The sequence below is a fragment of the Tamandua tetradactyla genome, chromosome 2, assembly GCF_023851605.1.
Source record: "Tamandua tetradactyla isolate mTamTet1 chromosome 2, mTamTet1.pri, whole genome shotgun sequence".
Classification (NCBI taxonomy): Eukaryota; Metazoa; Chordata; class Mammalia; order Pilosa; family Myrmecophagidae; genus Tamandua; species Tamandua tetradactyla.
Genome location: NC_135328.1, coordinates 144,337,049 through 144,362,894, shown reverse-complemented (window position 1 = coordinate 144,362,894; position 25,846 = coordinate 144,337,049). Strand labels below are relative to the sequence as shown.

Below are 25,846 nucleotides of genomic sequence, written 5' to 3'. Positions count from 1 at the left end.
TTAATAGTCAGAATCAATCACCCCATACAGAACAGTAATCCCCATTCCTGCATATTTATTCAGTGGCATGAGAAGCCCAAAGTGGCCTGGTGGCAGCCTTAACTTCCAGTTCAATGAAATCATTGTGTCTCCTGGTAGGAGTACTCCTCCTTTGGAACTAAGGCCTGTAGACCAGCAGAGCTTGGATTTCAGGTATAGAAAGCAAAAAATTTGCCTAGTGGATCACTAGGTCTGATAGTGAATGTTACCACTTCCATTTCTACCCCTTGGTTCCTAGACCCATGAATCCTGGCTATGGGAGAAACAGGACCATAAAGTGGATGCTGATTCAGAGCATACACAGCCTCCTGGAAAACATTGTCTATGCACCATAATTGGGTCTTCTAAAGGCCATTTCACCATTCTATCAACCCAGCTGCCTCTGGATGGTGGGGGACGTGGTAAAACCAGAGCACTGCATGAGTATATGCCCATTCCCACACTTCATTTGCTATGAAGTGGGTTCCTTGATCAGAAGCAATGCTGTGTGCAATAGCATCCACGGACTTCCGTAAGTCCGTGGATGGTAGTTTTGGCAGAAGCATTGTGTGCAGGGAAGACAAAACCATATTCGGAGTATGTGTCTATTCCAGTTAGAACAAATCACTGCCCTTTCCATGGTGGAAGTGGTCCAATGTAATCAACCTGCCACCATGGAGCAAGCTGATCACCTCAGCGAATGGTGCCATATCAGGGACTGAGTGTAGTCTCTGATGCTGGCATTATGGACATGCAGCATTGGCTGTAGCCAGATTGCCCTTGGTGAGTGGAAGTCCATCTTGCTGAGCCCATGCATAACCTCCATCCCTACCACCATGACCACCTTGTTCATGAGCCCATTGGGCAATGGCTGGGGAGTCTGAGGAAAGAGGATGACTTGAATCCACAGGACAGGTCATCTTGTCCATTTGATTATTAAATCTTCCTCTGCTGAAGTCACGCTCTGGTAAGCATTCACATGGGACACAAATATCTTCATGTTCTTTGCCCACTTAGAAAGGTCTATCCACATATTTCTTCTACAGACCTCTTTGTCACCAATTTCCCAAACATACTCTGTCCAAGTCCCTGATCTCCAGCCAACTTTAGTCTAGTTATAGGTCTTGAAGAAAAGTGGGGTGGTGGAGGTGGGTCATGAAAAGAAATAGAAGTATCTTTCAAGCCAATTACCTGGGGGCATTCCATTGCAGTTTCATCTGGTGAAACAGGATTAGTCTCATCAGACAGAGGAGTGAGGGCTGTTTCCCTAGGGGAGGGTATTACAGGGTTGGCAGGCACTGAAGGTGAAGATTGGATGGCAGACTCTTCTGGGCATACTGGAGGCTGGGAAGCTATTTCCTCAAAGCAGGCTGGAGGTCAGGATCCCACATTTCAGGATCTCATTCTTTTCCAATCAAATCCCTTATTTTAACAGCAATCACTCTGCAAGGTAGAGATTTTGGTTTATGTTGTAAATCTGCTTCTTGCACAATGAGGCCTTGTGTAGGGTTTTCAAAGATCTCAAGTTTACAACCACAGTAAATAAGATTTGCTTTCAGGGCACACTTGGAAACTTTTACATCATTCATACAGTGCTTAAGGTACAATTATGGAGCCTTCAGCTCATTCCTTTCCCTCATCACTATACCTAGCATATCTAACAACAACCAGCCAACATCATTATACCCCTTAATTCCACAAAGCTCCATAAAGATGTCAAAAACACTGTCATCCAGAGTTGTGCCTCATATAAGCATACAATTAGCAGAATTTAATGGTGATATTTTGAGTATCTCTCTTGCAAACTCACCCTGAGGACTGTCAGTGACATCTTGATTATTGGAAACAGAGTCATTGTTGCGTCTTAGTCTAGTCAGAATAGAAAAACAATTGTAAAAACCCATTTTTAAGATTCTGTCTCTCAAGAACCAGTCCTGGTACCAAGCTATACTAGTAAGGGTTCTCTAGAGAAACAGAACCAACAAGAGAGATCTGTAAATATGAGATTTATAAAGGTGTTTCACACAACCATAGGAATGGAAGAGTCCAAAATCTGTATGGCAGGCTATGAAGCTGGGGGCTCTGATGAAGGGTCTGGATGAACTCCACAGGAGAAGCCCTCTATCTAAAAAATCGGTGGTCTCTCATCTCCCTCAAAAGCCTTCAACTGATTGGATTATCTTGTTGGTGGGAGACAAGCCTTAGGAGATATAATCAACCACAACTGACTGATGATTTAATACACCAACCTTCTGGTTTATCAACCAGCCATGAAATATCCTTATAGCAATGGTCAATCCAGTGCTTGCCTGACCAGACAATTAGGAATAATCACTTGCTCAAGTTGATGCCGGCACCTAACCATCACAGCAGCCATCCTATAATGGAGGTTAGCCTTAGAACGAAGCCAACATGTGAACTGCAGAATACAGAGGAGGAGAAAGAAAATAGATCCTCAATGGAAACTTTATGTGAATCCTGAAACCCATGCCACGCTGCGCATCCATAATTTAATAAATCTTCTTTCTTATTTCACATTAGTTTCAGGTGACTCCTCTGCTATTTGCATCACAAAGTATTCACATGAAAGTTTGATTCTAATCATTTGTTACAGATTTTCCAGTCAAAACTAGGTATGGTTTGTGAAGTAAACCAGAAAGAAGAATTCACAAATAAAGATCCTTCTTTCATTTATCAACCTCCTTGAAGTACTTCCATGTAGCCAGTACAACCATGCATGCACGTGAGCTGATTCAGCTTATTTGGAACTCTCCAGTTAGAAATTTCTTCAACTCACATGATCGTTTCCTAAGAAAACTCATCTCTAACCTGATGTCATTATTGGCATAGTTATCTTGTAAACAAAATTTCAGTTCCAAACAGTATTTAAGAAAGACCTTATATGCAAGTTAGCCAGAATGCTTGATGCCTTATGAAATAAGTTTAAAAATTATGCAAAAAAATGTTAAGATGCCTGAAAAAAGAGAGAGAGACATAAGGGCTAAGAAAGAGTAGATGATATATTAATATATCATGAAAAACAAAGAAAAGATTCCAAGATGCCTAGACAGTGGCACAAAACCCAGAGGAAGCATAAAAAGCAGACCAAGATTGCAGCAATGGATTTATCAGAGGATTTTAGAGATGTCTACTTATCAAGAGCCAGCTCAGGCATAAAACTATATACCCAAGCAGAGCCAAGGATAGATTGATGGAAGGACTCTGGAATAGTTCCAAAATTGCAGACTAAGAAGAAAAGACATAATTAAGAGTTGAAAAAATACACATATCTTTATCTGCTACTTTGCATCATGAAATAAGAGTATATTCTGTTTTGGTTGCCTATTATGGAACAAGTCATCCAGGAAATTTGAGCAACCGATTTCCAACAGGTTTGATAATAATATATTATTGATGCTTTGTAGAATTTCATAAGGTATAGTAAGATCAGTACATTGTTCATCATATGTAAAAGTTCATTTCTTCAACAATTATATACTGGGTACCTTTTAGGTGTCTGTTTCAAGTGCTGGGAATAAAAGCAAACAGACAAATACCTCTGTCCTCATGGAGCTCACATTCTAGGGGGCATGACAGAAAATAGACTAGATAGACAAGGAAAATATTATACAGACTGTTAGTCCTAAGTGCTAAAGAAGGTCAGGGCTAAGTGCGTTAAAATTTTAGATAGAGCAGCTAGGAAAGACTTCACCAAGAAGATGAGGTTTGAGAAAAGATCTGTTAAAGAAAGTTAGGAAATGAGCCTTGTGAATAACCTATGGAACTGAATTCCTAGGCAAAGGGAGGCACTATGAAAAGGTCCTGAAGCAGGAGACCCAGTCAGCTCAGGACCATCAAGGAGTGCCTTGAGGCAGCGATGCAGTGAGGGAAGGGAGAGGGCAGGTGAGAAGAGATAGCTAATGGGGCGTGAGTAGGGGTGAACTGGTGGGGCCTTGTAGATTATAGTAAAATGGAATGCTATTGGAGGTTTTTGAGCAAACGTGTGACATCATCAGATTCATGCTTTAACAGGATCCCTCTGGCCTCAGGGCCCGATATTATGGCTCAGAGTGGTTGCAAGAGCTGATGAGTGGGTGGAGTCTAGATGTAAATTTTTTATCCTTGTATTCTAATATAAATTTAGACTTACAGAAAAGTTCAAGAATATTACACAGAAATAGCATTTGCCCCTCACCCAGATCATCAATTATTTACATTTTGTCCCATTTTTTACTCTCTGTTTATCTATCCCTTTCTTTTTTCATATTATTTTTGCTGAATCATTTGAGAGTATGTTGGAGATCACATGCCCTGTTTCCACTAAATATTTCAGGGTTTATTTCCTAAGAACAAGGACTATCTCTAGATATATTTTACAGACAGAGTCAACATGATTTGATGATTGATTGAAGGTGAGAAATAAGAAAAAGTGAAGTGTCAAGTCTGACAGACATGGAGGCTTGAGGCTTGAGCAACTGAGAAGGATGGGGTGTTGCTATTAACTGATGCCAGGAAGATAGTAAGAGGGGCTGATTAGGAAGAGAAGATCATAAATTTAGTCATAGATAAATTTTATTTGGAAGACGATTTAAACTTCCAAGAGGAGGTCCTGAGTAAATGGCTGGCATGTAAGTCTGGAGTTCAGAAGAAAGGTCTGGGCCAGAGATTTAAATTTAGGAGTTCAGGACCTACTGTGAAAGTGAATAAGATCCCTGAGGAATTAGTACAGCTGGAAAATACAAAATCTCCAAGGACTGAGGTCTTGATACTCCAAAGTCAGAGGACAGGGAGATAAACAAGAATTGGCAGAGACACCAGGAGGGTGCAGCTGGAAGCAGGACAATTAGAAAGGTGTGCAGTGTGTTCAGAAGCTATATTAGTTTGCAAGCTGCAAGAATGCGATATACAAGAACTGGATCGGCTTTTTAAAGGGGAAATTTAGTAAGTTACAAGTTTACAGTTCTAAACCTATAAAAATGTCCAAACTAAGGCATCCAGGGAAACATACCTTAATTCAAGGTAGGCTGATGGGCCAGGAATACCTTTGTCAGCTAGGTAGGCACGTGGTTTGCATCTGTTAGCCCTTGCTCCTGAGCTCTGTTGCTTTCAGCCTCTGTTCCTGTGGGGATTTTTCACTTTGTTTCTCTGGGGCTGGCTTTCACCTCTTGGCTTCCCTTGGCTCTCCAGGTTCTAGCTTGCTTAACATTTCATGACAACGCCTGCTGGGTTCCTAACATCTCCAAACATCCAAGTCTCTGTTCTCCAAGTTTTGGCATCTGTGTTAGCTCTGCTTTGTCAGCTATAAACTCGCTCTAAAATGTTTCCTCTTTTAAAGGACTCCATTAAACTAAAAAGACCCACCTGCAATGGATGTAGTCATATTTCCATCTAATCAAAAGGTTACACCCACAATTGGGCATGCCACATCTCCATGGAGATAATCTAATAATAATAATAATAATAATCTCTTCCTTATGGTATTGAATCAGGTTTAAAAGATATGGCTGCCCCTACAAGATTGGGTCAGGATTAAGATATGGCTTTTCTTGGATGCATGATAGATTCAAACCATCAGAGAAACTCAATGAAGGAAGGATTTCAAGGAGTACAGAGGAAAGAAATGTTATCAAATGATATTAATCAGTCAAGGTAAGGAAAGAGAAAGGACTATTTAATTTATCAAAGAGGTTATTGGTAAACTAGGTAGAGTAGTTTTGATAAAGTGGTAGAGCACAAGCTTTACTGGAGTGAATTCAAGAGTGAGGAGACAAATTGTCAACAATGAGCACAGACAACTCTTTCAAGAAGTTTTCCTTGAAAGTAAAGAGAGAATGGAAGTAGTATGTGGAGCGCAGGCGGGCTCAAGATCATCTTTATGGTTGTTGCTGTTCTTGTCAATATAGGAGAAATAACAGCAGGTTTACATGATCTAGTAGAAAGAAAAATAGTGAATTATTCTGGGAAGAGAGGGAAAACTTGCTAGCAGGAAGGAGTGGATCAAGTATGTAAGAGGAGAAGTTAGCAGCTTAGCTAGGAGCTGAAAGGTTCATTCATAGCAATAGAAGACAAGGGTGAATACTATATGTGGGCACAATGCAAGAAGGTACATAAATGTTGTGCTGGTTTGAAAGGGTGTATGTACCCTAAAAATCCATGTTTTAATCCTAATCCCATTTTGTAAAGGCAGCTGTTTCTTCTAATCCCTATTTGGTACTGTATGTTTGAAACTGTAATTCGATCATCTCCCTGGAGATGTGACTCAATCAAAAGTGGTTGTTAAACTGGATTAGGTGGAGACATGTCTCCACCCATTCAAGGGTCTTGATTAGTTTACTGGAATCCTATAGAAGAGGAAACATTTTGGAGAAAGTTGGAGATTCTGAGAGAGCAGAGAACGACATAGCTACAAGAAGCAAAGAGTACACAAGCCAGTGACCTTTGGAGATGAAGAAGGAAAATGCCTCTCAGAGAGTTTCATGAAACAGGAAACCAGGAGAAAAAGCTAGCAGATGATGCTGTGTTTGCCACATGCCTTGCACTTGAAAGAGAAACCCTGAACTTCATCAGCCTTCTTGAACCAAGGTATCTTTCCATGGATGCCTTAGATTGGACGTTTCTATAGACTTACTTTAATTGGGACATTTCCATGGCCTAAAAACTGTTAACTTGCAATTTATTAAATTCCCTTTTTTAGAAGCCATTCTGTTTCTTGTATGTTGCATTCCAGTAGCTAACAAACTAGAACAGATGTGGTAGTGGGAGTTTGTGGAAATTCTCTGTCTCTCTCTCTCTCTTTTTTTTTTTTTTTTTTTGCATGAGCAGGCACCAGGAATCGAACCTGGGTCTCTGGCATTACAAACAAGAATTCTGCCTGCTGAGTCACCATGGCCCACCCAGGGAATTCTCTTTTGAATGCTAAAAATGTTTAAGGAAATAGGAAGCAAGATAAGCAGGTGAGAATTTGGATGTGGGTGAAGATATTAAAGTTGAGGAGACAGGAGAATGTATGACATAGGGTAGGAAACTGGGAGAGTGATTGACTATAGAAATATTGTCTAATTGCTAGGCAGTGTTGAGGAGAATTTAATTTAGTGATCATGAATACAAAGGCCGGTTGGCATGACTGAGTATTTCTCTAGCCACATTCAGCTGTGTGGGTGTAGATGCAAAATAGAGTTTGATTTAACAAGGGATGTGGTCTAGCCAAGTCAGTATGGCAAAGGTAGAAGAAAGAGAGCTGAGGACACATGTAAGGGAAGGAGTCTAATGATTGAACATGGAATTTAAAGTGGCTTTAGAGGAATGAAGATAAAGGGGCGATGGACAATGAAAAACCAGTAGAATCAAGAGTCATGAAGTTCCTACACATGTCTAATATGGCTTATATGCTTGATAAACTTAAGGGCACCTCCTCTACATGGGTGAAGTTCACATTTGAGACTAATGATTTGTATATTTATATCAATAATCTTCTGGCAGATGGCACTCAAATATCTTGTTTTATCCAAAATAGTCCAACACAACAATTTCAACAGATGGAAGTGAATTGCCTTGAAGAAATTTTCCCTCTCCAGTTCAAAAGCACCATAATGGCCCTGCAAATGGTTGTACGGTCCTATTTAGTGGAGGGATTTTTGGAATTGCTGCATGTTCTAGTTTGCTAGCTGCCGGAATGCAATATACCAGAAACGGAATGGCTTTTAAAAAGGGGAATTTAATGAGTTGCTAGTTTACAGTTCTAAGGCCGAGAAAATGTCCCAATTAAAACAAGTGTAAAGAAATGTCCAATCAAAGGCATCTAGGGAAAGATACCTTGGTTCAAGAAAGCCAATGAAGTTCAAGGTTTCTCTCTCAAGTGAGAAGGCACATGGTGAACACAGTCAGGGCTTCTCTCTCAGCTGGAAGGGCACATGGCAAACACAGCGTCATCTGCTAGCTTTCTCTCCTGGCTTCCTATTTCATGAAGCTCCCCGGGAGGTGTCTTCCTTCTTCATCTCCAAAGGTCGCTGGCTGGTGGACTCTCTGCTTTGTAGTGTTGCTCTCTCTGAATCTCTCATTCTGCAAAATGTTTCCTCTTTTATAGGACTTCAGAAACTAATCAAGACCCACTCAAATGGGTGGAGACATGTCATCCCCTAATCCAGTTTAACAACCATTCTTAACTAAATCACATCAACCAGGGAGATGATCTCATTACAGTTTCAAACAGACAGTATTGAATAGAGATCATTCTACCTTTATGAAATGAGATTTATATTAAACATGGCTTTTCTTAGGGGGCATACTTCCTTTCAAACCAGCACATGGACTAAAGGGAGTGGAATGGGAACAAGAGGCAGTGGTCAGAAAGTGGGGTGTACAACTGAGATTATCATTACTGTGCCGGTTTGAATCTGTTGTGAACCCCAGAAAAGCCATGTCCTTTAATTCTCATTAAATATTGCTGGGTGGTACCTTTCTGATCGTTTCCATGGAGATGTGACCCACCCAATTGTGGGTGATAACTTTTGATTAACTAGTTTTCATGGAGATGTGCCTCCACCCGTTCAAGGTGGGGTTGCTTACTGGAGCCCTTTAAGAGAGAACAATTTAGGAGAAGCTTTAGAGCCCATACAGCTAGAAACCTTTGGAGAGGAAGAAAGAAAATGCCCCTGGGGGAGCTTCATGAAAGAAGAAGCCTGAAGAGAAAGCTAGCAGATGTTGCCATGTTTGCCATGTGCCTCTCCAGTTGAGAGAGAAATCCTGATGTCATTGGTCTTCTTGAATCAGGATATTTTCCCTGGATGCCTCAGATTGGATATTTCTATAGCCTTTCTTTAATTTGGACATTTTCACAGCCTTAGAATATGTAAACCTGCAATTAATTAATTAATTAATTAATTGATGCTAAAATGTTCTGTTTTTTTAAAAATTCTCAAAATCCTAATTTTTAGAATTCTAAAAGAAGATTAACATAATAGCTATAATACATTTAAAAGACTCCACTTTTAAACTGGAATTTCTGTGTCTTTTAATTTAAATAAATGTTTGCACTATCATGTTCAACTCCAGTCTGTGCCTGTATTTCATACTGCTTCTTGGTAAACCACCTCCATTCACAACCCTTTCTGCACTCTCTCCTGCATCTCCAGGGCTGGAAGTCTGGGAATCCCATTTCCCAAGCTCCTTCTGTAGGGTTTGCAGGCGATGAGCATTCTGCCCTCACTTTCACATGAAATTTGTAAGGTAAAGGGTCAAGGAGAAATTCCCCCTCTAACAGCAACAGCAGCAATTGTGCAGTGCCTGGCTGAACATCACTGCTGTCACCAGTGTGAGCCTCAGGGCCCAGCCAACTGGGAGTATGTTGCGATTTGCTGCAGTGTCTTCACCTCTGGGTGGCAGTGGCAACTTGCTGCATACTGGATTCCACCTGCAATGGTGTTACATGAAAGTTAAGGGAAGCCACACTTGGATCTCTTCTGAAGCCTCCAACAAATTTTTAAAACCCCTAATTCCTTGTATTACAGCCTAAAGTTGTTTCCATTTTTCTTCAATGAATCCTGCCCAACACACTATTTCATGTTAAGACTGATTTCAGATTTTCAGCGATGGAAATCTTCTGTTGGTTATCTGGTCTGATTGAGTTTGCAGATGGTAAGGAATTCACTGACAATGTAAACAATTCTAAGGCATGTAGTGCAAAAGAGTTACTTAAATTAACAATATGGTAGCTTGAAATCAAAGGCCTATGGAAGACAAGAGTTTCAGAGACCCAGTGGGCTAGTGTTGTAGAATGTTAAAGTAGGAAATAGGACTAGAACAACTAGGAGGTGTGCCAGCTACTTCTAAGTACTTCTGAGCACTGGGGAGAACATAAAGAAAGGAAATGCAAGCTCAGGAATTGTACGCTTTTGGATCAAGGCAAGGTCAGAGAGCCAGAGTCCTTCTACATCCTTCACCTTTGTAGCTACATGTCTGGTAGAGCAAAAAATCAGACCTAGTTCTGCTTCTGCAGTTGCAAAATCATAATGCAAGTTGAATTCAAAGCCTTGGCAAGTCTCTTATCAAAAGTGAAGGTACTGGTTTCAAAGAGGAATCGGATGAATCTGAGTACCTTGAACCCCAAATCCTCTCAAGGCTTCCTTGTAGGAGAGGAAAGTCCCTCCTTCTGCCTGAGCTCTGCTTGTTAGCAGACTGCAACAACTTCACCTGATGCCATTACCCAGAAAGCAGTGGCTCATGCTCATAAAACCCAACAGGCCTTTACTCACTGCAACAAGATGCTGGCTTTACCTTTAAAAAGTCGTAGACTTGTTTTGTTTAGAGTTTCACCGCACCATGCATGGACGTTCGTTTGAAGAGACTAAAGGCCAAAGGAGTGAGGTGGGGAGGGATCTGTTTTTGGAGATGCACCTATGCTCATCCCAGTAAGACACCCCTCTGGTAAGATGCAGGGTTTGCTGCTTTGGGTAAATCCATAATGTGCTTTTATTATGGCAAAGTTTGCCAGTTAACATAACTGTATAAACTAGAAATGATAGAAAGAGAAGTATTTGCTGATTTCATGTGGGCATCATGACTCATCATACAAATGGATAGTGTGTGAGGATACAAGCATTGGGATGAGGCTGAGCTGAAATCAATGTGCAGTTATGTCTATTCTTGCTACCTCTTGTAAAAGCTCAGACAATGATGTCTGAGAATAGGGCTGTTTGCAAACTGAGAGAGTATGAAGAGAAGACATATGAGGAAGATGGGTTGGGGCTCAGTAGAGAGGAAGTCAGCAAGCTTCCCTGACAGCTTTTCTCTCAGCATGTCATTGTGTTTTTTGTTGCTTTCCGGAATTGGTGTCTAACCCAATCAGGCTGTTTGCAAAGTGAAGTAGATACTGTTTGCTTTCCCTTTACTCATAGATTTCTGAAGTATCCAGAATGATAGTGATGTTATAAGAATAATAATGCTATTAATTCTATTTTATATTTTCTGACTAAATGCCAGGCACTGAAGTTTTATGTATTTTTCAGCTACCAGCTCATTTAGTTTCCATAGCAGCCCTATGGATAAGATGCTGCTATAATCCCTAACTATAGATTTGTAAATTCTGAACTAGGGAGAGGTCTGAGGACTAATTAAAAATCTATGCAGGTAGTTCATGGTGGGGCTGGGACTAAACCGAGAACCTTCTTGCTCTAAAACCCAAAACTTTGACCACTGACTCTTTTGACTACTGCTCGGCACACATAGTCTTATGTCTCGTAAATTTTAGCTATTAAATATCTTTCAAATCCATCCTCTTTTCCTACCATGATCATTCTAAGAATTGATGCCATGACCTTTTAAAGGAATCCTACCCTGGCTTCCCAACTGGTCTATTTCGTTCATTTTGGCCTCATTTCCAATATGTTTTCTACATTATGGCCAAAGGGAAAATCTCAAAACACACATCTAATCCTGCTGCTCCACCTGCTGAGAACATTTTAATGACCTAATGAAAAAACCCAGTTCCCCAGCCTGGTTTTTAAGGACTGCACAGTCAGCCCATAGCTTCTTTTTGAATCTCCTTGAGCCTGTGTTCACTGAATGTCTTGCCCTGTCCCTTCCTTCCTCAGTCCCTCGAATGTACTAGGTTCTCTGCTTCCCTAGAGACTTGACACATGATGACCTCTCTGGATGGAGTGCAATTTCAGGGCTGACCTTGCCCCCCTTTTACCCTTCCTGCAGATCACAGTTCAAAGGTCACTTCCTTAGGAAAGTCTTTCTAATTTCTAAACTAAGCTAATTCCCTTTGTTGAAAGCTCTCAAGATAACATACGCCTTTTCCTGGAGGTTGGAGTACTTCCAATTATTTGTGTGATTTGGTGATGAATGTCCATCTCCGTGCTCATCCTGTGAAAGCAGGAACCATGTCAAGTTTTGCTCAACACTGTACCCTCAGTGCTTAGGACAGCATTTGGTTTGTAGTAGGTGTACAAAGAGCTGCAAAACCCTTCCCTGGGATGTACGTAAAAGAAAGGCCCTTTCTAAAAGCCTGAGCTGTACTTAGTCTTTCATGGAGGATAAAGTTGAGCTGGACATAGACCTTCAGCTTCCCAGGTAAGCCATTCTATCCAATCTGTGCATGTCTGTCTGAGCCTGGAAGAACAGAGGGCAGGTCTAGAGGAGACCATACATTTGGTGGCAGCAATGTTTCAGTCTTGCATTGTAAGTGCAAGTTCACTTGCCTGTTAGCCAACCCAAGGAGGCAGCTGCTTAATATGGAGAGTATCTATTAGTACATTATCTCCTTACCCCAACTCAGAAGCAGACAGGGTGAATTGCTTTTTTGGAGGTAGAGATTGAAAGGGAGAACTGAGACAGTCAGTTCCTTGCCTTCTGGGTCACAGGTTTCAAAGTGGGGATATCAGTCTGGTGGTCACCCAGGCTGAGAATGCAGAGCTGGGATGACTGGCATCTGGGCGGTGCTCTCCACAAGGCACTCTGGGCTTCCATGGGGAGTGCCCTTACTCCTGGGCAGAGGTGGAGTATGCACTGAGAGTGATCCAGGCCCAATTCCTGACGCATCAAGTTCTCCAATTAGAGATTCATTGTTTGGCTTCTAAAAATACAAATACATCAAGGGAAAGATCATCAGTTTGGTTTACCAGATTCATTTCAGGTGTATGTTTTGAAAGGATTTAGAAGGAAGAAAACTTGCAGAAAATAGAAAGATAAATAGTGGGAGTGTTAACGCAGGAGGGAGAGGCAGGAGGCAAGAAGAAACTTCATCCACTTCATAGTTTTGTCCAAGAGTGGACATTACATTCAGCAAATTTAGAGAACAGAAAATTGTTTTGTTCTTTGAAAATTCAAAGGGGTGATTATTATTTTTCAGATTCTTGCACCATAGCTTCAGTTACTTTAGCTGCAATAATCTTTGTTGGGCTTTATTGGTGAAGAGAGAGACTGTGTTTGACTTTGCTTGGAAACCATAAAACCACAACAAAATTAATTCTCCCTAATGCTTCTAGGCAACAACAGGATCTCTTTTTACATAATGAGAAGGACTTTGGAGGAAAGATTCAAATGGTTCCTGAACATGCAACATACAAACAGTTCATCTGATGAATCTACAGATGCTTGGTCAACCCTATCTTAATAAACAAAGAATACAGAAGATTGAGACCAAATACCTTCCCAAGAAGTCAATGTTTTATAAACAACAATAAAGTAAACCAATAAAGCCTGACCAGTCTCCCTAAAATTTAGTTATTTGCTACTGATTTCCATAGCCAGGTCAGCTGTTATGATTTTTTTTTAAAGTTGATTGAAAAGGAGCCAGCGAATGTACCCGTTGAAGTGATGCGAATGTACTCCTTGAACTGCATCACTTCCTTCCCGAGACCATCACGGAACCTCCCCAGCCTTTCAAGACACCCTCTGCTCTGAAAGGTCACCAGGACAGTGAAATTCCTAGGTAAAAGTTAGGCCGAGTGCTGGCATCTTGTCAGGGGAGCGGAGGCAAATGATCCCTGGCTCTGGGCCACTTCCTGGTCCTCGATCCCGGGAGGTGGACGGCGTGGGAACGTGCACCGAGAGGGTGGGCGCAGACGACTCTGCTGCGGCGGAGACGCACACAGGGGGAGCTCAGAGGCTGTGCACTTCCAAGAGGCAGGGGGACCCCACAGAGCGCTTCCCGGCCCTCTCTCCCCAGGTCTCCCCAAGCGGGTCACCTCTTGCAGCAGGCGCTGAGCAGTCAAGGGGCGTGGCGAGGGCGGGTTCGCGCTGGGACCCGGACCTGGGGTGGAACCGTGATCTGCGATCTTCCCTTCGGAAAGGAGGGTTCGCTGCGGTGCCCGGGTGGGGTGGGGTGGGGTGGGGGAGTTGAAAGGAAGGCCTAAAAGCCCAGGGTGCAGTCGGGAGGAGGTACCGATTGCCAGAGGCAGCGGGGGGAGTCGGCGAGCAACTGGGCGCAGGAGCAAGTGCTCCAGCAAGGGGCGCGGGTGCAGCGGGCTGGGTTGTTGTACCCGGTAACCAGGGCTGCCGGTTGTCCGAGGCCCTGCACGGGGTCAGAGCGTCCGAGGGGCTGGGAGGAAGGGAGCCACCTAAACCGCCGGCTCCCGCACAGCGGGTCTGAGCCAGCCGGAGGATCTGCCTGCTCCCTTCGCTGCCTGCAAGAGAGAGAAGGTAAAGAGGAAAGAGTGGATAGGTGGAATGCCACACATCACAGACTAATTGTAAGCAAGTTTGCACTCGCATGATAAGGCTGGGCATACTTAAGAGGAGGGAGAAGGTGGTGGTGGGGTGTGCGTGTGTACGTGTGTGGTGTTCGTGCATAGGAGATAGGAAGGTCGGGAGCGTTCTTTTTGCATCTTGTACGGAGACATCCCTATTAATATCCCCCTCGCGGAGTTGTCATTTCCGCTTGTGGCACATCCCCTGAGCTCCAATGATGCAGGAGCAAAAGGCGGCTACCCTCTCATTGTGATGGTCGCTACTGTTGCTACTATTAGACGAGAGATGTAGGGCGTTGAGACGATTCTAGGAGCCTCCCTTCCTCCACCTCCGACTATTTTGGGAAGGGCTGGGGGAGGGGGTGAGTAGCGCAGCCGAGAGCGTCAGCCTCTGCGGAGGCTGGGTCCTGCTAGAGTCCCCTGGCGCCGGCATGGTGTCCTGGCTGCCATTCAGAGCCCACACTAGAGGGCAAGATAACTTTCGTCTCTGCTCCAGCAAGATACGTTTTCAGACGGAGGTTCTCCTTCGGTCCCGGAGGATTTGGGTGAAATATTGGTTCAGGAGAAGCAGGTGCATTGCAAAGGGCAGGAGAATAGGGGGAGGAAAAGCAGCCATCAGCTACCAAGGAAGGAGAGCCCCTTGGGAATCGGGGTTCCGGCTGGGATAATAGCCTTCGGAGGCCGCAAGTTGGGGCCCTCTTCCATAGAGTCAGGTCCAGCCCAGGGAGAAATACCAGATGTGAAAATGGCCTTAGCATCCTGGGATGTTCCTTTCTGAGCTTTTCAGTTTGGCGTGGAAAACCCGTACGTATTTGAGATTTTTCTGTGAACATTTAAAAAACTTTGAAATGAATTACTTTATTCTTCTTTCATGCCTACGTATTTTTGAAGTCATCTACAAAATGACTTTCTTAAGAAGAGTCTCTTTTTAAAGAAAGTATTTGTTTACAGAAGTCAGATCTATGCAGATCTATAATAATTCTCCAGTAAGCAAAGGTTATTAATATGACAAAAATCTTCATAAAATGCTGATTCAGTGATGAGTCATGAGGATTGTTCTTTAGGATGAAAACATTAGTAATATGGATAAAAAGTTCCTGGCATCATCAGAATAGTGCAATGAATATATATCTGGTTTCTCTTGTATTTTGTTGTCTGCTTATTACTTTGTGACTGATTTAGAACAAAATGTGCTAGATGAATGCTCACTAAATATGTTTCATGCTGGAGATAAAGACACATCTTCAGATTGACCCAAATAATAATATTGCCAGCCTTTAAAATTGTTTTCTCAGCTATTACATTTTATCCTCATTTTTATCATTCTTAATTTATGATTTTTCACATACTGGCTTACTTTTGTCCTCAATGTCTCCATAAAATAACTATTCTTACTTGATCCCTTCCTGCAAGGGCTTAGGGGTTGGAAAAAGGTAGCTTACCAGTTAACATTTTTCCAGAACTCTTGTGTGAAATGTGCACAGGATGCTACACCGGGAACTGCCCATAGATAATTATGCAGCAGACACAGCTTTGTAGAATTGAAATGAGGTTTAACTGAAACAGGATGTAAGAAGCCCATGGCCAGGCAAGGTTGGTAGCAGTTTCGCCCCTTCAGCTAGCCACACCCTGTGGCTTGAACCTGTCAAACACCCATGACCCAGGTCTCTCCAGTGAGGACATCTGTTTTTCTCCTTCTCATAACTGAGCTCCTGGTTCTTGCTTGTGGTCTGACTCAGCCGGAACTAATGTTTGACAAGAAGTGCCATAGATACTCCAGCAGAGTATGGAAGGAAGCTAGAAGACCTCTTTGGGAGTCGTTTATTATCTTGGCTTATAAAAAAAGTTGAATCATGATGCTTAACTTTCATGCTGACAGCTCTATAGTTTGTCTTTTCATTACTTGTTCATATTCTTGTGCTTCCAAGGAAGAGAGCAGTCCTCATTTGTTTCCCTGGATTACAGTGAACAATGAACAGTTCTATTTGCCAATATATACTATTTGCAAATTAATAATGTATTTATATTAATTCAAGGATGTTCCTCTTCTTCCCTATCTTTGGCATATGTGTTTTTATTAATTACCATCGTTACTAAGGGGTGAATAGAGAGAAAAAATAGTGAATTTTAAATTAGGCACTTATGTGTACTCCAGCAAATGACTTTGATAGGAGGGGAGTTGGGATTTGTTTACCAGTTTTTTTAACTCATGTTTAATAGGGGTTTCAATATTAGTGCTATTCTTGTACCTAGTTTGACATTTATTTCAGTAATATCTGTACTTCATCCTGTTGTGAATGCGTTTGTGTGTTTATGGTCTTGCTTCATCTTTTTCAGTTAGAAAGGAGGCATATCCCCTCTTGTTGTTTCAGAGTTTGGAGTTTTTTTTTGTAGTGTCTTAAGACCTAAAAACCTAGTTGCTTTGCTTTAAGATATATTCTTGTGGCCTAGCAGTGCTTCTTCTTGTGCTTTTCTCAATGTATTCCTCTTCAGTAATACAAATAAGAAAGTGCTTTAGTAGACAATTCTGTTTAGAGACTGGAAAAATCGAGTTGTGATTCTCTTTATTTCACAGACGCTGGTGCTAAGAAGATTACATGATTCCCCGGGAGAATCCCAAATAGCAGACAGTCTAAAATCCCTCTCTTTCCTGCACAGTCAATGCAGCAGCAGGTTCTTGATGTAACACTGTTAGTATTGTCTTCTTCCCTTCACAATACTCACTGTACTTCATTGGACTATTGTTTGCACTTCATCTTCGGTTCTGATATATAAGCTCTTTGAGGGCTCACAGACCTTGTTCACTGCCATTTTACTCCATCCCATTGTCCCTTACAACACTGCTCCCTACGTATTTGTTGTAGGAAATATATACATGAGTCTTACCTTCCTGCCAAGTATGGTGGGTGTATATCGCTCCCCTGGAAAGATTTGGTGTTGGTGTTGGTGTACGGACTAGTAGGACAGTATACTGATTGGTGTACACCACATCAGCGGTTACTGACTCTCCCTTTCCATCCCCATACCTGGCTGTACCCTTCCACCTCTCCCCTCTCCCTACCACCGCACCTCGCAACTGTGAAAACTCTTAATTGCCCTGGGAAAAAAGAGTTCACGGAGGATGCTGGGTCTTTCTCTGCTGCTCCAGTTCTGGAGGGCACGTCCATAACCAGGACACTGCTACGTCATCACTTAGTCCAAGGGGTGAATGCCAAGGTTGCAGAGCCTTCCAGCGGTAATGGGATTAGCTGTCATTTGCTGCTGTTGGTTCTTGTGGGAGGAGCAGCTGATACCAGGGATGGAAGATGAGAGCCGGTTATAGGTGGAATCCCTACTACATGCCAATCAAGTAGTCTGCTGGGAACATTATATACTTATCCTTTAAAATTTAATTTAGGCAGGATAAAATTGAACTTAATTTAACAAGAAATTACCTTATTTAACAGATATAGAAATAAGGGCTTAAAAAAGTTACCATTTCTTAAGGTCACATGGACAGTAAGAGAGAGAGGATTAAGGTTCAGTTCTGAGCCTGTCTGCCTGCCTGCCTACCTTCCTCTCTCTTGCTCTGTTCTGTTTCTACTACTTTTTAAAAATTATTAATTAAAAAAAAATTTAACAAATGCACTAAAACATTAACATATATAATCAGTAATTCACAATATCATCACTTAGTTGCATATTCGTCATTTCTTAGAACATTTGCATTAATTCAGAAAAAGGAATAAAAAGACAACAGAAAAAGAAATAAAATGAAAACAGAAAAAAAAAAGATTATACATACCATACCCCTTACCCCTTGCTTTCATTAGCATTTCAAACTAAATTTATTTTAACATTTGTTCCCCCTATTATTTATTTTTATTCCATATGTTCTACTCGTCTGTTGACAAGGTAGATAAAAGAAGCATCAGACACAAGGTTTTCACAATCACGCAGTCACATTGTGACAGCTGTATTATTATTCAATCATCCTCAAGAAACATGGCTACTGGAACACAGCTCTACATTTTCAGGCAGTTCCCTCCAGCCTCTCCACTACATCTTGAATAACAAGGTGATATCTACTTAATGCATAAGAATAACCTCCAGGATAACCTCTCGACTCTGTTTGGAATCTCTCAGCCATTGCCACTTTGTCTCATTTCACTCTTCCCCCTTTTGATTGAGAAGGTTTTCTCAATCCCTTGATGCTGAGTCTCAGCTCCATTCTAGGATTTTTCTCAATCCCTTGATGCTGAGTCTCAGCTCATTCTAGGGTTTTTCTCAATCCCTTGATGCTGGGTCCCAGCTCATTCTAGGATTTCTGTCCCACGTTGCCAGGAAGGTCCACACTCCTGGGAGTCATGTCCCATGTAGGCAGGGGGAGGGTGGTGAGATAGCTTGTTGTGTTGGCTGGATGTTTCTACTACTTTTATTGAAAAATTTCCCAAATTTGTAAACACTTTATACCCACTGAGCAACAATTTCCTCTGGCTCACCTCTCCATTTCCTGGTAACCTCTCATCTACTTTCTGTCTCTATGAATTTGCTATTTCTAATGAATGGAACCATATAAGATTATACTTATTTGCCTTGCTTATTTTGTTTGACATATGTTTTCAAGTTTCATTGATATTGTAGCATGCATCAGAGCTTTATTCCTTTTTATGACTAAATAATAGTCCATTGCATGTATGTACTACATTTTGTTCATTCATTCATCTGTTGATGTACATTTGGATTTCTTCCATTTTTTTGTCTACTGTGAATAATGCTGTTGTGAGCATTGGTATACAGATATCTGTTGGGTCTCTGTTGTCTGTTTCTTTGGTGTATACTTAGAAGTAGAATTGCCTGATCCTATAGTAAGTCTATATTTAACCTTTTGAGGAACCACCATATTACTCTCTATAGTGGCTGGACCATTTCATGTTTTCACCAACAATGCATGAAGGTTCCAATATCTTTGCATCCTTTCCAATGTTTATTTTCCAATTTTTTAAAAAGAAGTCATTCTAGTAGGCGTCAAGTGATATCTTCAGGTCTTTCTTAGTCCAAAGTCTCTGCTTTTCTCTGCACCACACTCCATCCTGTAAGCAGTTGTTAAAGACTCTTTATATAGAACGAGCTCAAAATCACCCAACTGGTTGGAACAAAGCTAATACCAGAACCCATATCTTCTAATTCCCAGTCTCATTTTATTTTTAATTAATGTTTAATTCTTCATCAACTCATATAACTGGATCCTAGTATTAGTAATGCTGGTTTTAATGTATGATTATACTCTTTTAGTTAACTAATCCTTCATAAGTACTACTATTTTTATGGCTCATATATTTAGGTTATAGTAGGATAGAGTAGGTTATAGACTAACATTCATAGACTTCTTTGCTTTCCTTTTCCTCCCAGCAGATGGACCATCCCACAAAGATGTGTGTGATTTCTTTATGGTTTTGCTGGTGCCGTGTTCTCCTTACCCACACCCCCATTCCTTTCCCTCACTTGGTCATCTTAACCTTGAGAAGCAGCATGAATTGTGGTAGATTCTCAGTGTCACGTGGGCCTCCCCACTTCGGCCTCTTGGTTAATTGTCTTTCTCCGGGTGCATTCATCACTCACCTTCCTCCTGTCATCAATTGCCCTGCTCAATTCTCTTCAGTTAATTCTAGGCCTGACTCAAGAGTTACGAAATCTTTCTTCAAAGTATATTTCTCAAGGTCGAGATTTCATCAACTACTCTCCTAACTCTTTTTCATCTCCCTCAATCCAGAAAGATTAATTAAACTTGACCAAGTGAAAAATTTCAGGAAGGGATTAGAATGAAAATTTCCTCTCTGCTTAGCCTATACCTCACTTCCATTATCTAGAGTCTTTCTGTACAGTGGGGAAAAAAAAAGATGCTAAATCACACCCATTTTGATTCTAAATTTAGAATACTTATAACTCAAAATTTTAGAATGACATAATTTTACATTCAGGCCGTTTTGAATCTTCAAATTGTTATTAGGAGATAAGATTTAATTTCATTCCTGTAAAGTATACAACAAAACAGCAACATAATGTGTGCAAAGTAGGTTAAAGTAGCATATAAAAGAATCAGTAAATTAAAAAAAATAGAAGTCAATGTTTTAGGTGTAAGAACTTTCACTTTCATATATCAAGAGAGAAATCTTATAGTTTATAGTTTCAAAAGAAAGGAGAACATTTCTCCATTTAGAACCAATTTTATTATGTAGGTCACATTTATGCATTTATTCAATCACATATTGTAAGAATTCTTAGCATTTGCATAGTATGCATGTACAAAGTGTTTTCACATTAGTTACTTTACTTGATCATGAATCATCTATTAAAATAGAATATAAATACTTCTCTTATTAGCCTTCTGGCGACCTGTGTAGTTTTATTATTGTCTTTTTACGTGGTGCCTTTTCTTTTTGCTTTTCAGGTTCCTGAGTTCATTTCAGAGGACAATCTTAAAACAGAAAAAGAAAAAGAAGCGTTCAGTCTTTGGTAGCACTGTCTACTTACTGGCTGCTGCAAGAGTCTGGGATTCATTTATGACTCAGCAGCTCTAACGACGTTCAGGATGATTCCCAGAGCAGGGTAGCCTTGCACCGTCAGGGGTGAAGATTCTCGTGGTGTTGGTTTCATGCCACAGGAAGCCACATGGCGGCCTCCAGAACTGCCTCGCGGCCTCACCGGGACATTGCCAATGTGATGCAAAGGCTGCAAGGTAAGGGTAGATGTCTTCAGTTCAACTTTGAACTTAGCTCAGAAACCTTTAAATATGCTCACATTTTTCTTCAAGTGGACAAAACGAAGGCTTTTATCCCAGTGCTTTCTTACTAATGTATGCTGTTTTAGGAAGCTGTCCCCTTTCCGTGGCAAAAAACACAGAGGTAGAGCTCTTTTTGTGATTTTGTGTCTGCATTCGAGTGACTTTAATAGCTGTACTGTAGCCAGCTGGGAATTCAGAGTTTTTGAAAAATATACCAATGCTGTCCTTCAATAGCACTGATGACGAAATAACACCAAGGACAGTGCTCCAGTAAGGGTATCATGACAAGGTGGACGAATAGCTATACACCATTGGCAAACATGAAAACCTGTGGCGCATTGCAGGTGCTTAGAGATCCAGCCAGATCATTGATCACGATGAGGCAGAAGAAGCCCAGAGAGGAAAAATGGATGACGAGATTAATGGTTAGTGATAGTTTATGAACAAGAGCCAACACCCCCACGAGTGCTATTTCTCTAATGTCAGACTGTTTTACGGCAGCTCACAGGTGAATTCTTAATTCTCTTTCCTTGAAACGTAAAAATAATGATCACTGTAGTTATATGAAAATATTGTTTTTCATCATAATTCCAGCCTCTCACACTTCAAGATGAATACGATATCTGATATTAGGAGCATTCTCCTCTAGTCTTTGTTGGCAGAGTTTAAAAATACTGTTGTAGTTTAACTTCTAGTTTTTCGAGTATCCCCAGTAAATGATCATTAAGGTTTTGCAGCACAGCTAATAGATTAATCTGTCACAGACCCACTCTCATTGCTTGCAGTGTGTTTGATATGCAGGAGTGATTGCCATTTAAGTACTTGACTTTCAAAATAAAGACTAGATTCTTAAATCTGAATATTCATGACCTGGAAAAGGCAAACAGCCATAGGAAATCAGATTTGAGTGCAACTGGGCTATTTGTTTCTCCTTTTCTGACTAGATACCATCTATTTGCCCCCAAAGCTCCTATAGTCAAGGGTTCTCCAGTCTGTTCTTTGCCCTGCAGCTGATTTTTGATGCTATAGTGTGAGCGGTGTTTATTGCACATTATTATTGAGCTATCCCACTTGTCATTCCTAAAGTGTTAGATAAAACTGCAGGTTTCGATTGAATCTGTGACCATAAAACTCCTCCAAAGGCCAAAATGTTCTCTGATTGGGTCTGCCTAGTGCCAAGTATCTCAGATTTAAATTGCACATCTTTATGTGGGTAGATGGAACACTGAATGTGGAGTTTCCTTCCTGTGTTTGTGTCTGTCTTTGCTGTTTGCCTGGAGGCAAGTTGCTAACCCATTTTGTGCCATGTTGACATCATCAGCAAAGTGACAAAAGGAAAACCAGCAGGTCCCTTTCACAATGTGGGGAGGATAAACTAGGTAATAAAGCAAATTTTCTTTGAGTCTATAAGTGAAGTCTTTTGATGAGATACATAGTGACAATAAAGGAAAGTTGTAAAGAGCACATATGAAAGGAGCAATTAGAATCAGATTGTGGACTCACAAACACATTCTCTACTATTCTTTACTCTTATTTTGGTTTGAGTGGAAATCCTCTTGTTAAGGCAGTGGTTTGTGGCAAAGAAAGGAAGGAGAGTGCTGATACATCAGTGTTTTGTTTATTTGCTTTTAGTAGTGGATATAAAAGGGGTTTTTTCCTCAAGAGGTGTGTTGAGTGGAGGAAAGAACTTGAGGTATGACCTTACTAGATCTGAGACAGTGCTGCCCTATGTAACATCTGTGTGCCTCAATGCCCCATATGCAAAACCCAGAACATACCTGTCCTGCTTAACCCCTCTCAGCATTGCTGTGAAGCGCTACAAGGTGCTTTAAAAACCACGAATATTGTGGTATGGTGAGCTATTCCAGTAGTCATGGGAGATTGGATGAGATGACACAGGCCTGGTAATTTGTGGCAACTTGGGCTAATCACACAGATGTTTTTACAGGGGTGGGGGAGAGTCTGTTAATGGTTTTTATATATTCTGTGCTGTACAAAAGAGTAATTTTATGAGGTGACTATCTTACTGTGTTTAATTTTTTTTTCCTTTCTAGTAAAAGAGTTATCACACACCATTAGAGTACCTGTTATTTAAATCAGTAAACCTTAAACTTCAAAAGGAGACAAAATTTCTGATGAATAAATACTTATCATTAGTCTTTGGCAAAGACTAATATTTACTTCATAAATATATGCATGTTATTCTTGGCTCCAGTGCTGACGTCAGGTCTGCAGTGCCACATAATGCGACACATTTCAGCAGCATCAAAAAAAGCAAAGGGAAATGGCAGGAAGTGAAGGTGATCTGGCAGGTGTATCTGTTAATACATTGGTCTGCTGGGTTAATTCTACTGATCCAGCTGGCAAGAGAAATGTCCCCCCCTGCTCTTGTTTCTCATTACACATTCTTACTGATACTTTGAGCAGAAACAGGGGCCAACCTCCCAGGACAGAGGGCGCCTTCTGTTGAGGGTATTTCGAAAGCCTGCTTGTCTGCTGGACTCTCCAAACAAGCACCAGTGAAATGGAGGGCTGGCCTTGTTACCCAGCTAATTAAAGTAGAAGAGCCTATTGAGGAAAAGTAGATTTTTGTTAACCCAAATACAACCAGAGTGGCTATTTTCAAAGCTCAGTTCTAGGAGAATATTCTAGTAGAATTCCCTTTGCTTTGCCTGAATAGATAATACAGGTAAATAAGATAATTTTCCCCACTCTTGGATTTTATTGCCATTTCAAATCCATGTATTGTTAATAAAGAACATACGGCTTTGAATACTGGGAAGTTTGTTTTAATATGTTGCTTATTTTGCTTACAACCATAATTGTTGACTATTTTTCTGCTTTTAATTTTTGTTTCTGGTGCTAGGAAATTAAAGCATATTCACAGTTTGCCACATAATTTGGCTGCTACTGTAGCAGTTCAATATTTTACCTTTGCCAATATTTGTGCTTGTTTGAGCAAAATGTTTTAGGCTGGGATCTTGAATTATGGGTGAAGCATTCAGACTGCAATGCAGAATTTCGTTTGCACTTAAGAATAACGAATGTTTCTATAACTTTAAACAATTTAATCTTAAAAGCAAATATATGGCAATAGAATAATATGGGGGTATTAAAATTTTAAGCACACATAGTACATACATTTTCTGCTTCGAGAGATAACTAAGGAAATTCATTAAAACGGGTGGCATGGAGTTTCTAGTTCACAGTCACATCTAAAATAATGTGTGAACATTTCAAATTATACATTTCTTTAGGAGAGTGGCACCATTCTGTAACTCTTTGTCATTTTCATAGTGCAGCTTTGCTTAAAAAAAGTATTTGGAACTGATATTTATCCAAGACGTATCTTCATCTGAAGATAATCTATTAAAATTTGTGGATATTTAAATTGACGTGTCAGTGCTGGTTAATAATGTAAACCAGTGTGACAACCAATGCAAACTTAAAGACCTAAGATGTCACAGAGAGAGCAGTTTAATAAAAAAGTAGGATTGTTGTTGGCAAGCTCAAAATTTAATTTTTAGATCTTGTGAATCAATTCAAAGAGAAACAAAGGAGAAAAAGAACAAGCATTTACCTCTGGAGCTACGTCTATGAAATTTGCAAACTGCTCAGTAAAAAATAATCATAGCTTCCTCTTTAAAAATTTTATTAGTAAATTTAAACATTTATTGGTTAAATAGAATCTTTCTATGATTCCATTATACCATAAAAGTAGACCTTAGATTAACCAAAAAAAAAAAAGTTGACAGAAAGTAGAATAAAATAATAACTAGTGAGAACTTAATTTTCTTTTAGTTTAACATTGAATGAATATAGTTTGGGAAAGGAAAAGTTTGCCATCTTGTGAAGACTCAAATTATTCATAGAGTCTTGAGAAATTCAATTTTATACCTTATTTCTCTGACTGAATGAGTCCTCTTATTAAACCACAAAGTAGTGTAAAAAATCTATTTATTGTATTTAGGCTGATATTCCTGTTGGTTTACTCTTTTTCTTCCTGCAATGAATGTTGTGTGGTAGTATCTTGAATTTAAATGCACCATAAAACTCAACACAAAACAAAGATCATTTCTTTATATTTTGGAGCATCATAGTTAAATATTTAATGAGCAAATGAATAATCACCCTTATAATAATGAATTGAAGATGAAATTAGTAGGGGTATATGAAAAAGCAAATGGAAAAAAACAGTTAAAGTAGGTCTTACTTTATCCTCCCTCTTTAAAAAAATCTTTATTTGGATTTTGTTTTAAATCAAAAGCGTTTTGTACCTTAAAATCAGTTTGAGGTCACCTTTCCTTCCTGAATGAGTAATGATATTTTTTGACCTCTGAGATGCATGTATTCCTTTTGTAACTATAATATATAATAAAGGCATATTATATGTTAACTTTATTTTTAGATGTATTAAAATGATTGCATTTGTAGTGTTCTGTTTCTGTGCCTTTTTTGTTAGCTATTTTATCTACTATTCATCATGAAGAAAGTATCTTCAAAGGCCTACAAAAATACTGGTTCTCAAATGCAAGAAGAAAACTGCTGTGCTGGTTTGAAACTGTCATGTACCCCAGAAAAGCCATGTCCTTTAATCCTCATTCAATATTGCTGGGTGGGATCTTTTTTATTGTTTCCATGTGGATGTGACCCACCCAATTGTGGGTGGTACCTTTTGATTAGATGGTTTCCCTGGAGATGTGTCTCCACCTATTCAAGGTGGGTTTGCTTACTGGAGTCTTTTAAGAGGGAACTATTTGTGGAAAAGGCTTCAGAGCCAATGGAGTTCCCACAGCCAGAGACCTTTGGAGATGAAGAAGGAAAATACCCCTAGGGGGAGCTTCATGAAACAAGAAGGTGGAAGAGAAAGCTAGCA

The 25,846-nt window shown here is 40.4% G+C and overlaps 1 protein-coding gene across 14 annotated transcripts in view; it reads left to right on the top strand.

Moving 5' to 3' along the window:
- Nucleotides 1-13,411: 13,411 nt before the first annotated feature.
- Nucleotides 13,412-25,846, top strand: part of SYNE1 (spectrin repeat containing nuclear envelope protein 1) — a 536,476-nt gene continuing 524,041 nt past the window's right edge. For 9 of the 14 annotated variants that reach the window (XM_077149301.1, XM_077149300.1, XM_077149298.1 and 6 more), the window contains exons 1-2: nucleotides 13,879-14,160; nucleotides 20,638-20,925. In XM_077149301.1, the coding sequence (XP_077005416.1) occupies nucleotides 20,859-20,925 (67 nt within the window). In that variant the 5' untranslated portion in view covers nucleotides 13,879-14,160; nucleotides 20,638-20,858. Of the gene's footprint in view, nucleotides 13,451-13,470; nucleotides 13,574-13,796; nucleotides 13,816-13,878; nucleotides 14,211-14,610; nucleotides 15,012-20,637; nucleotides 20,926-25,846 lie in introns of those variants that run through there. The other 5 variants (XM_077149294.1, XM_077149293.1, XM_077149295.1 and 2 more) reach the window with 5 other exon arrangements.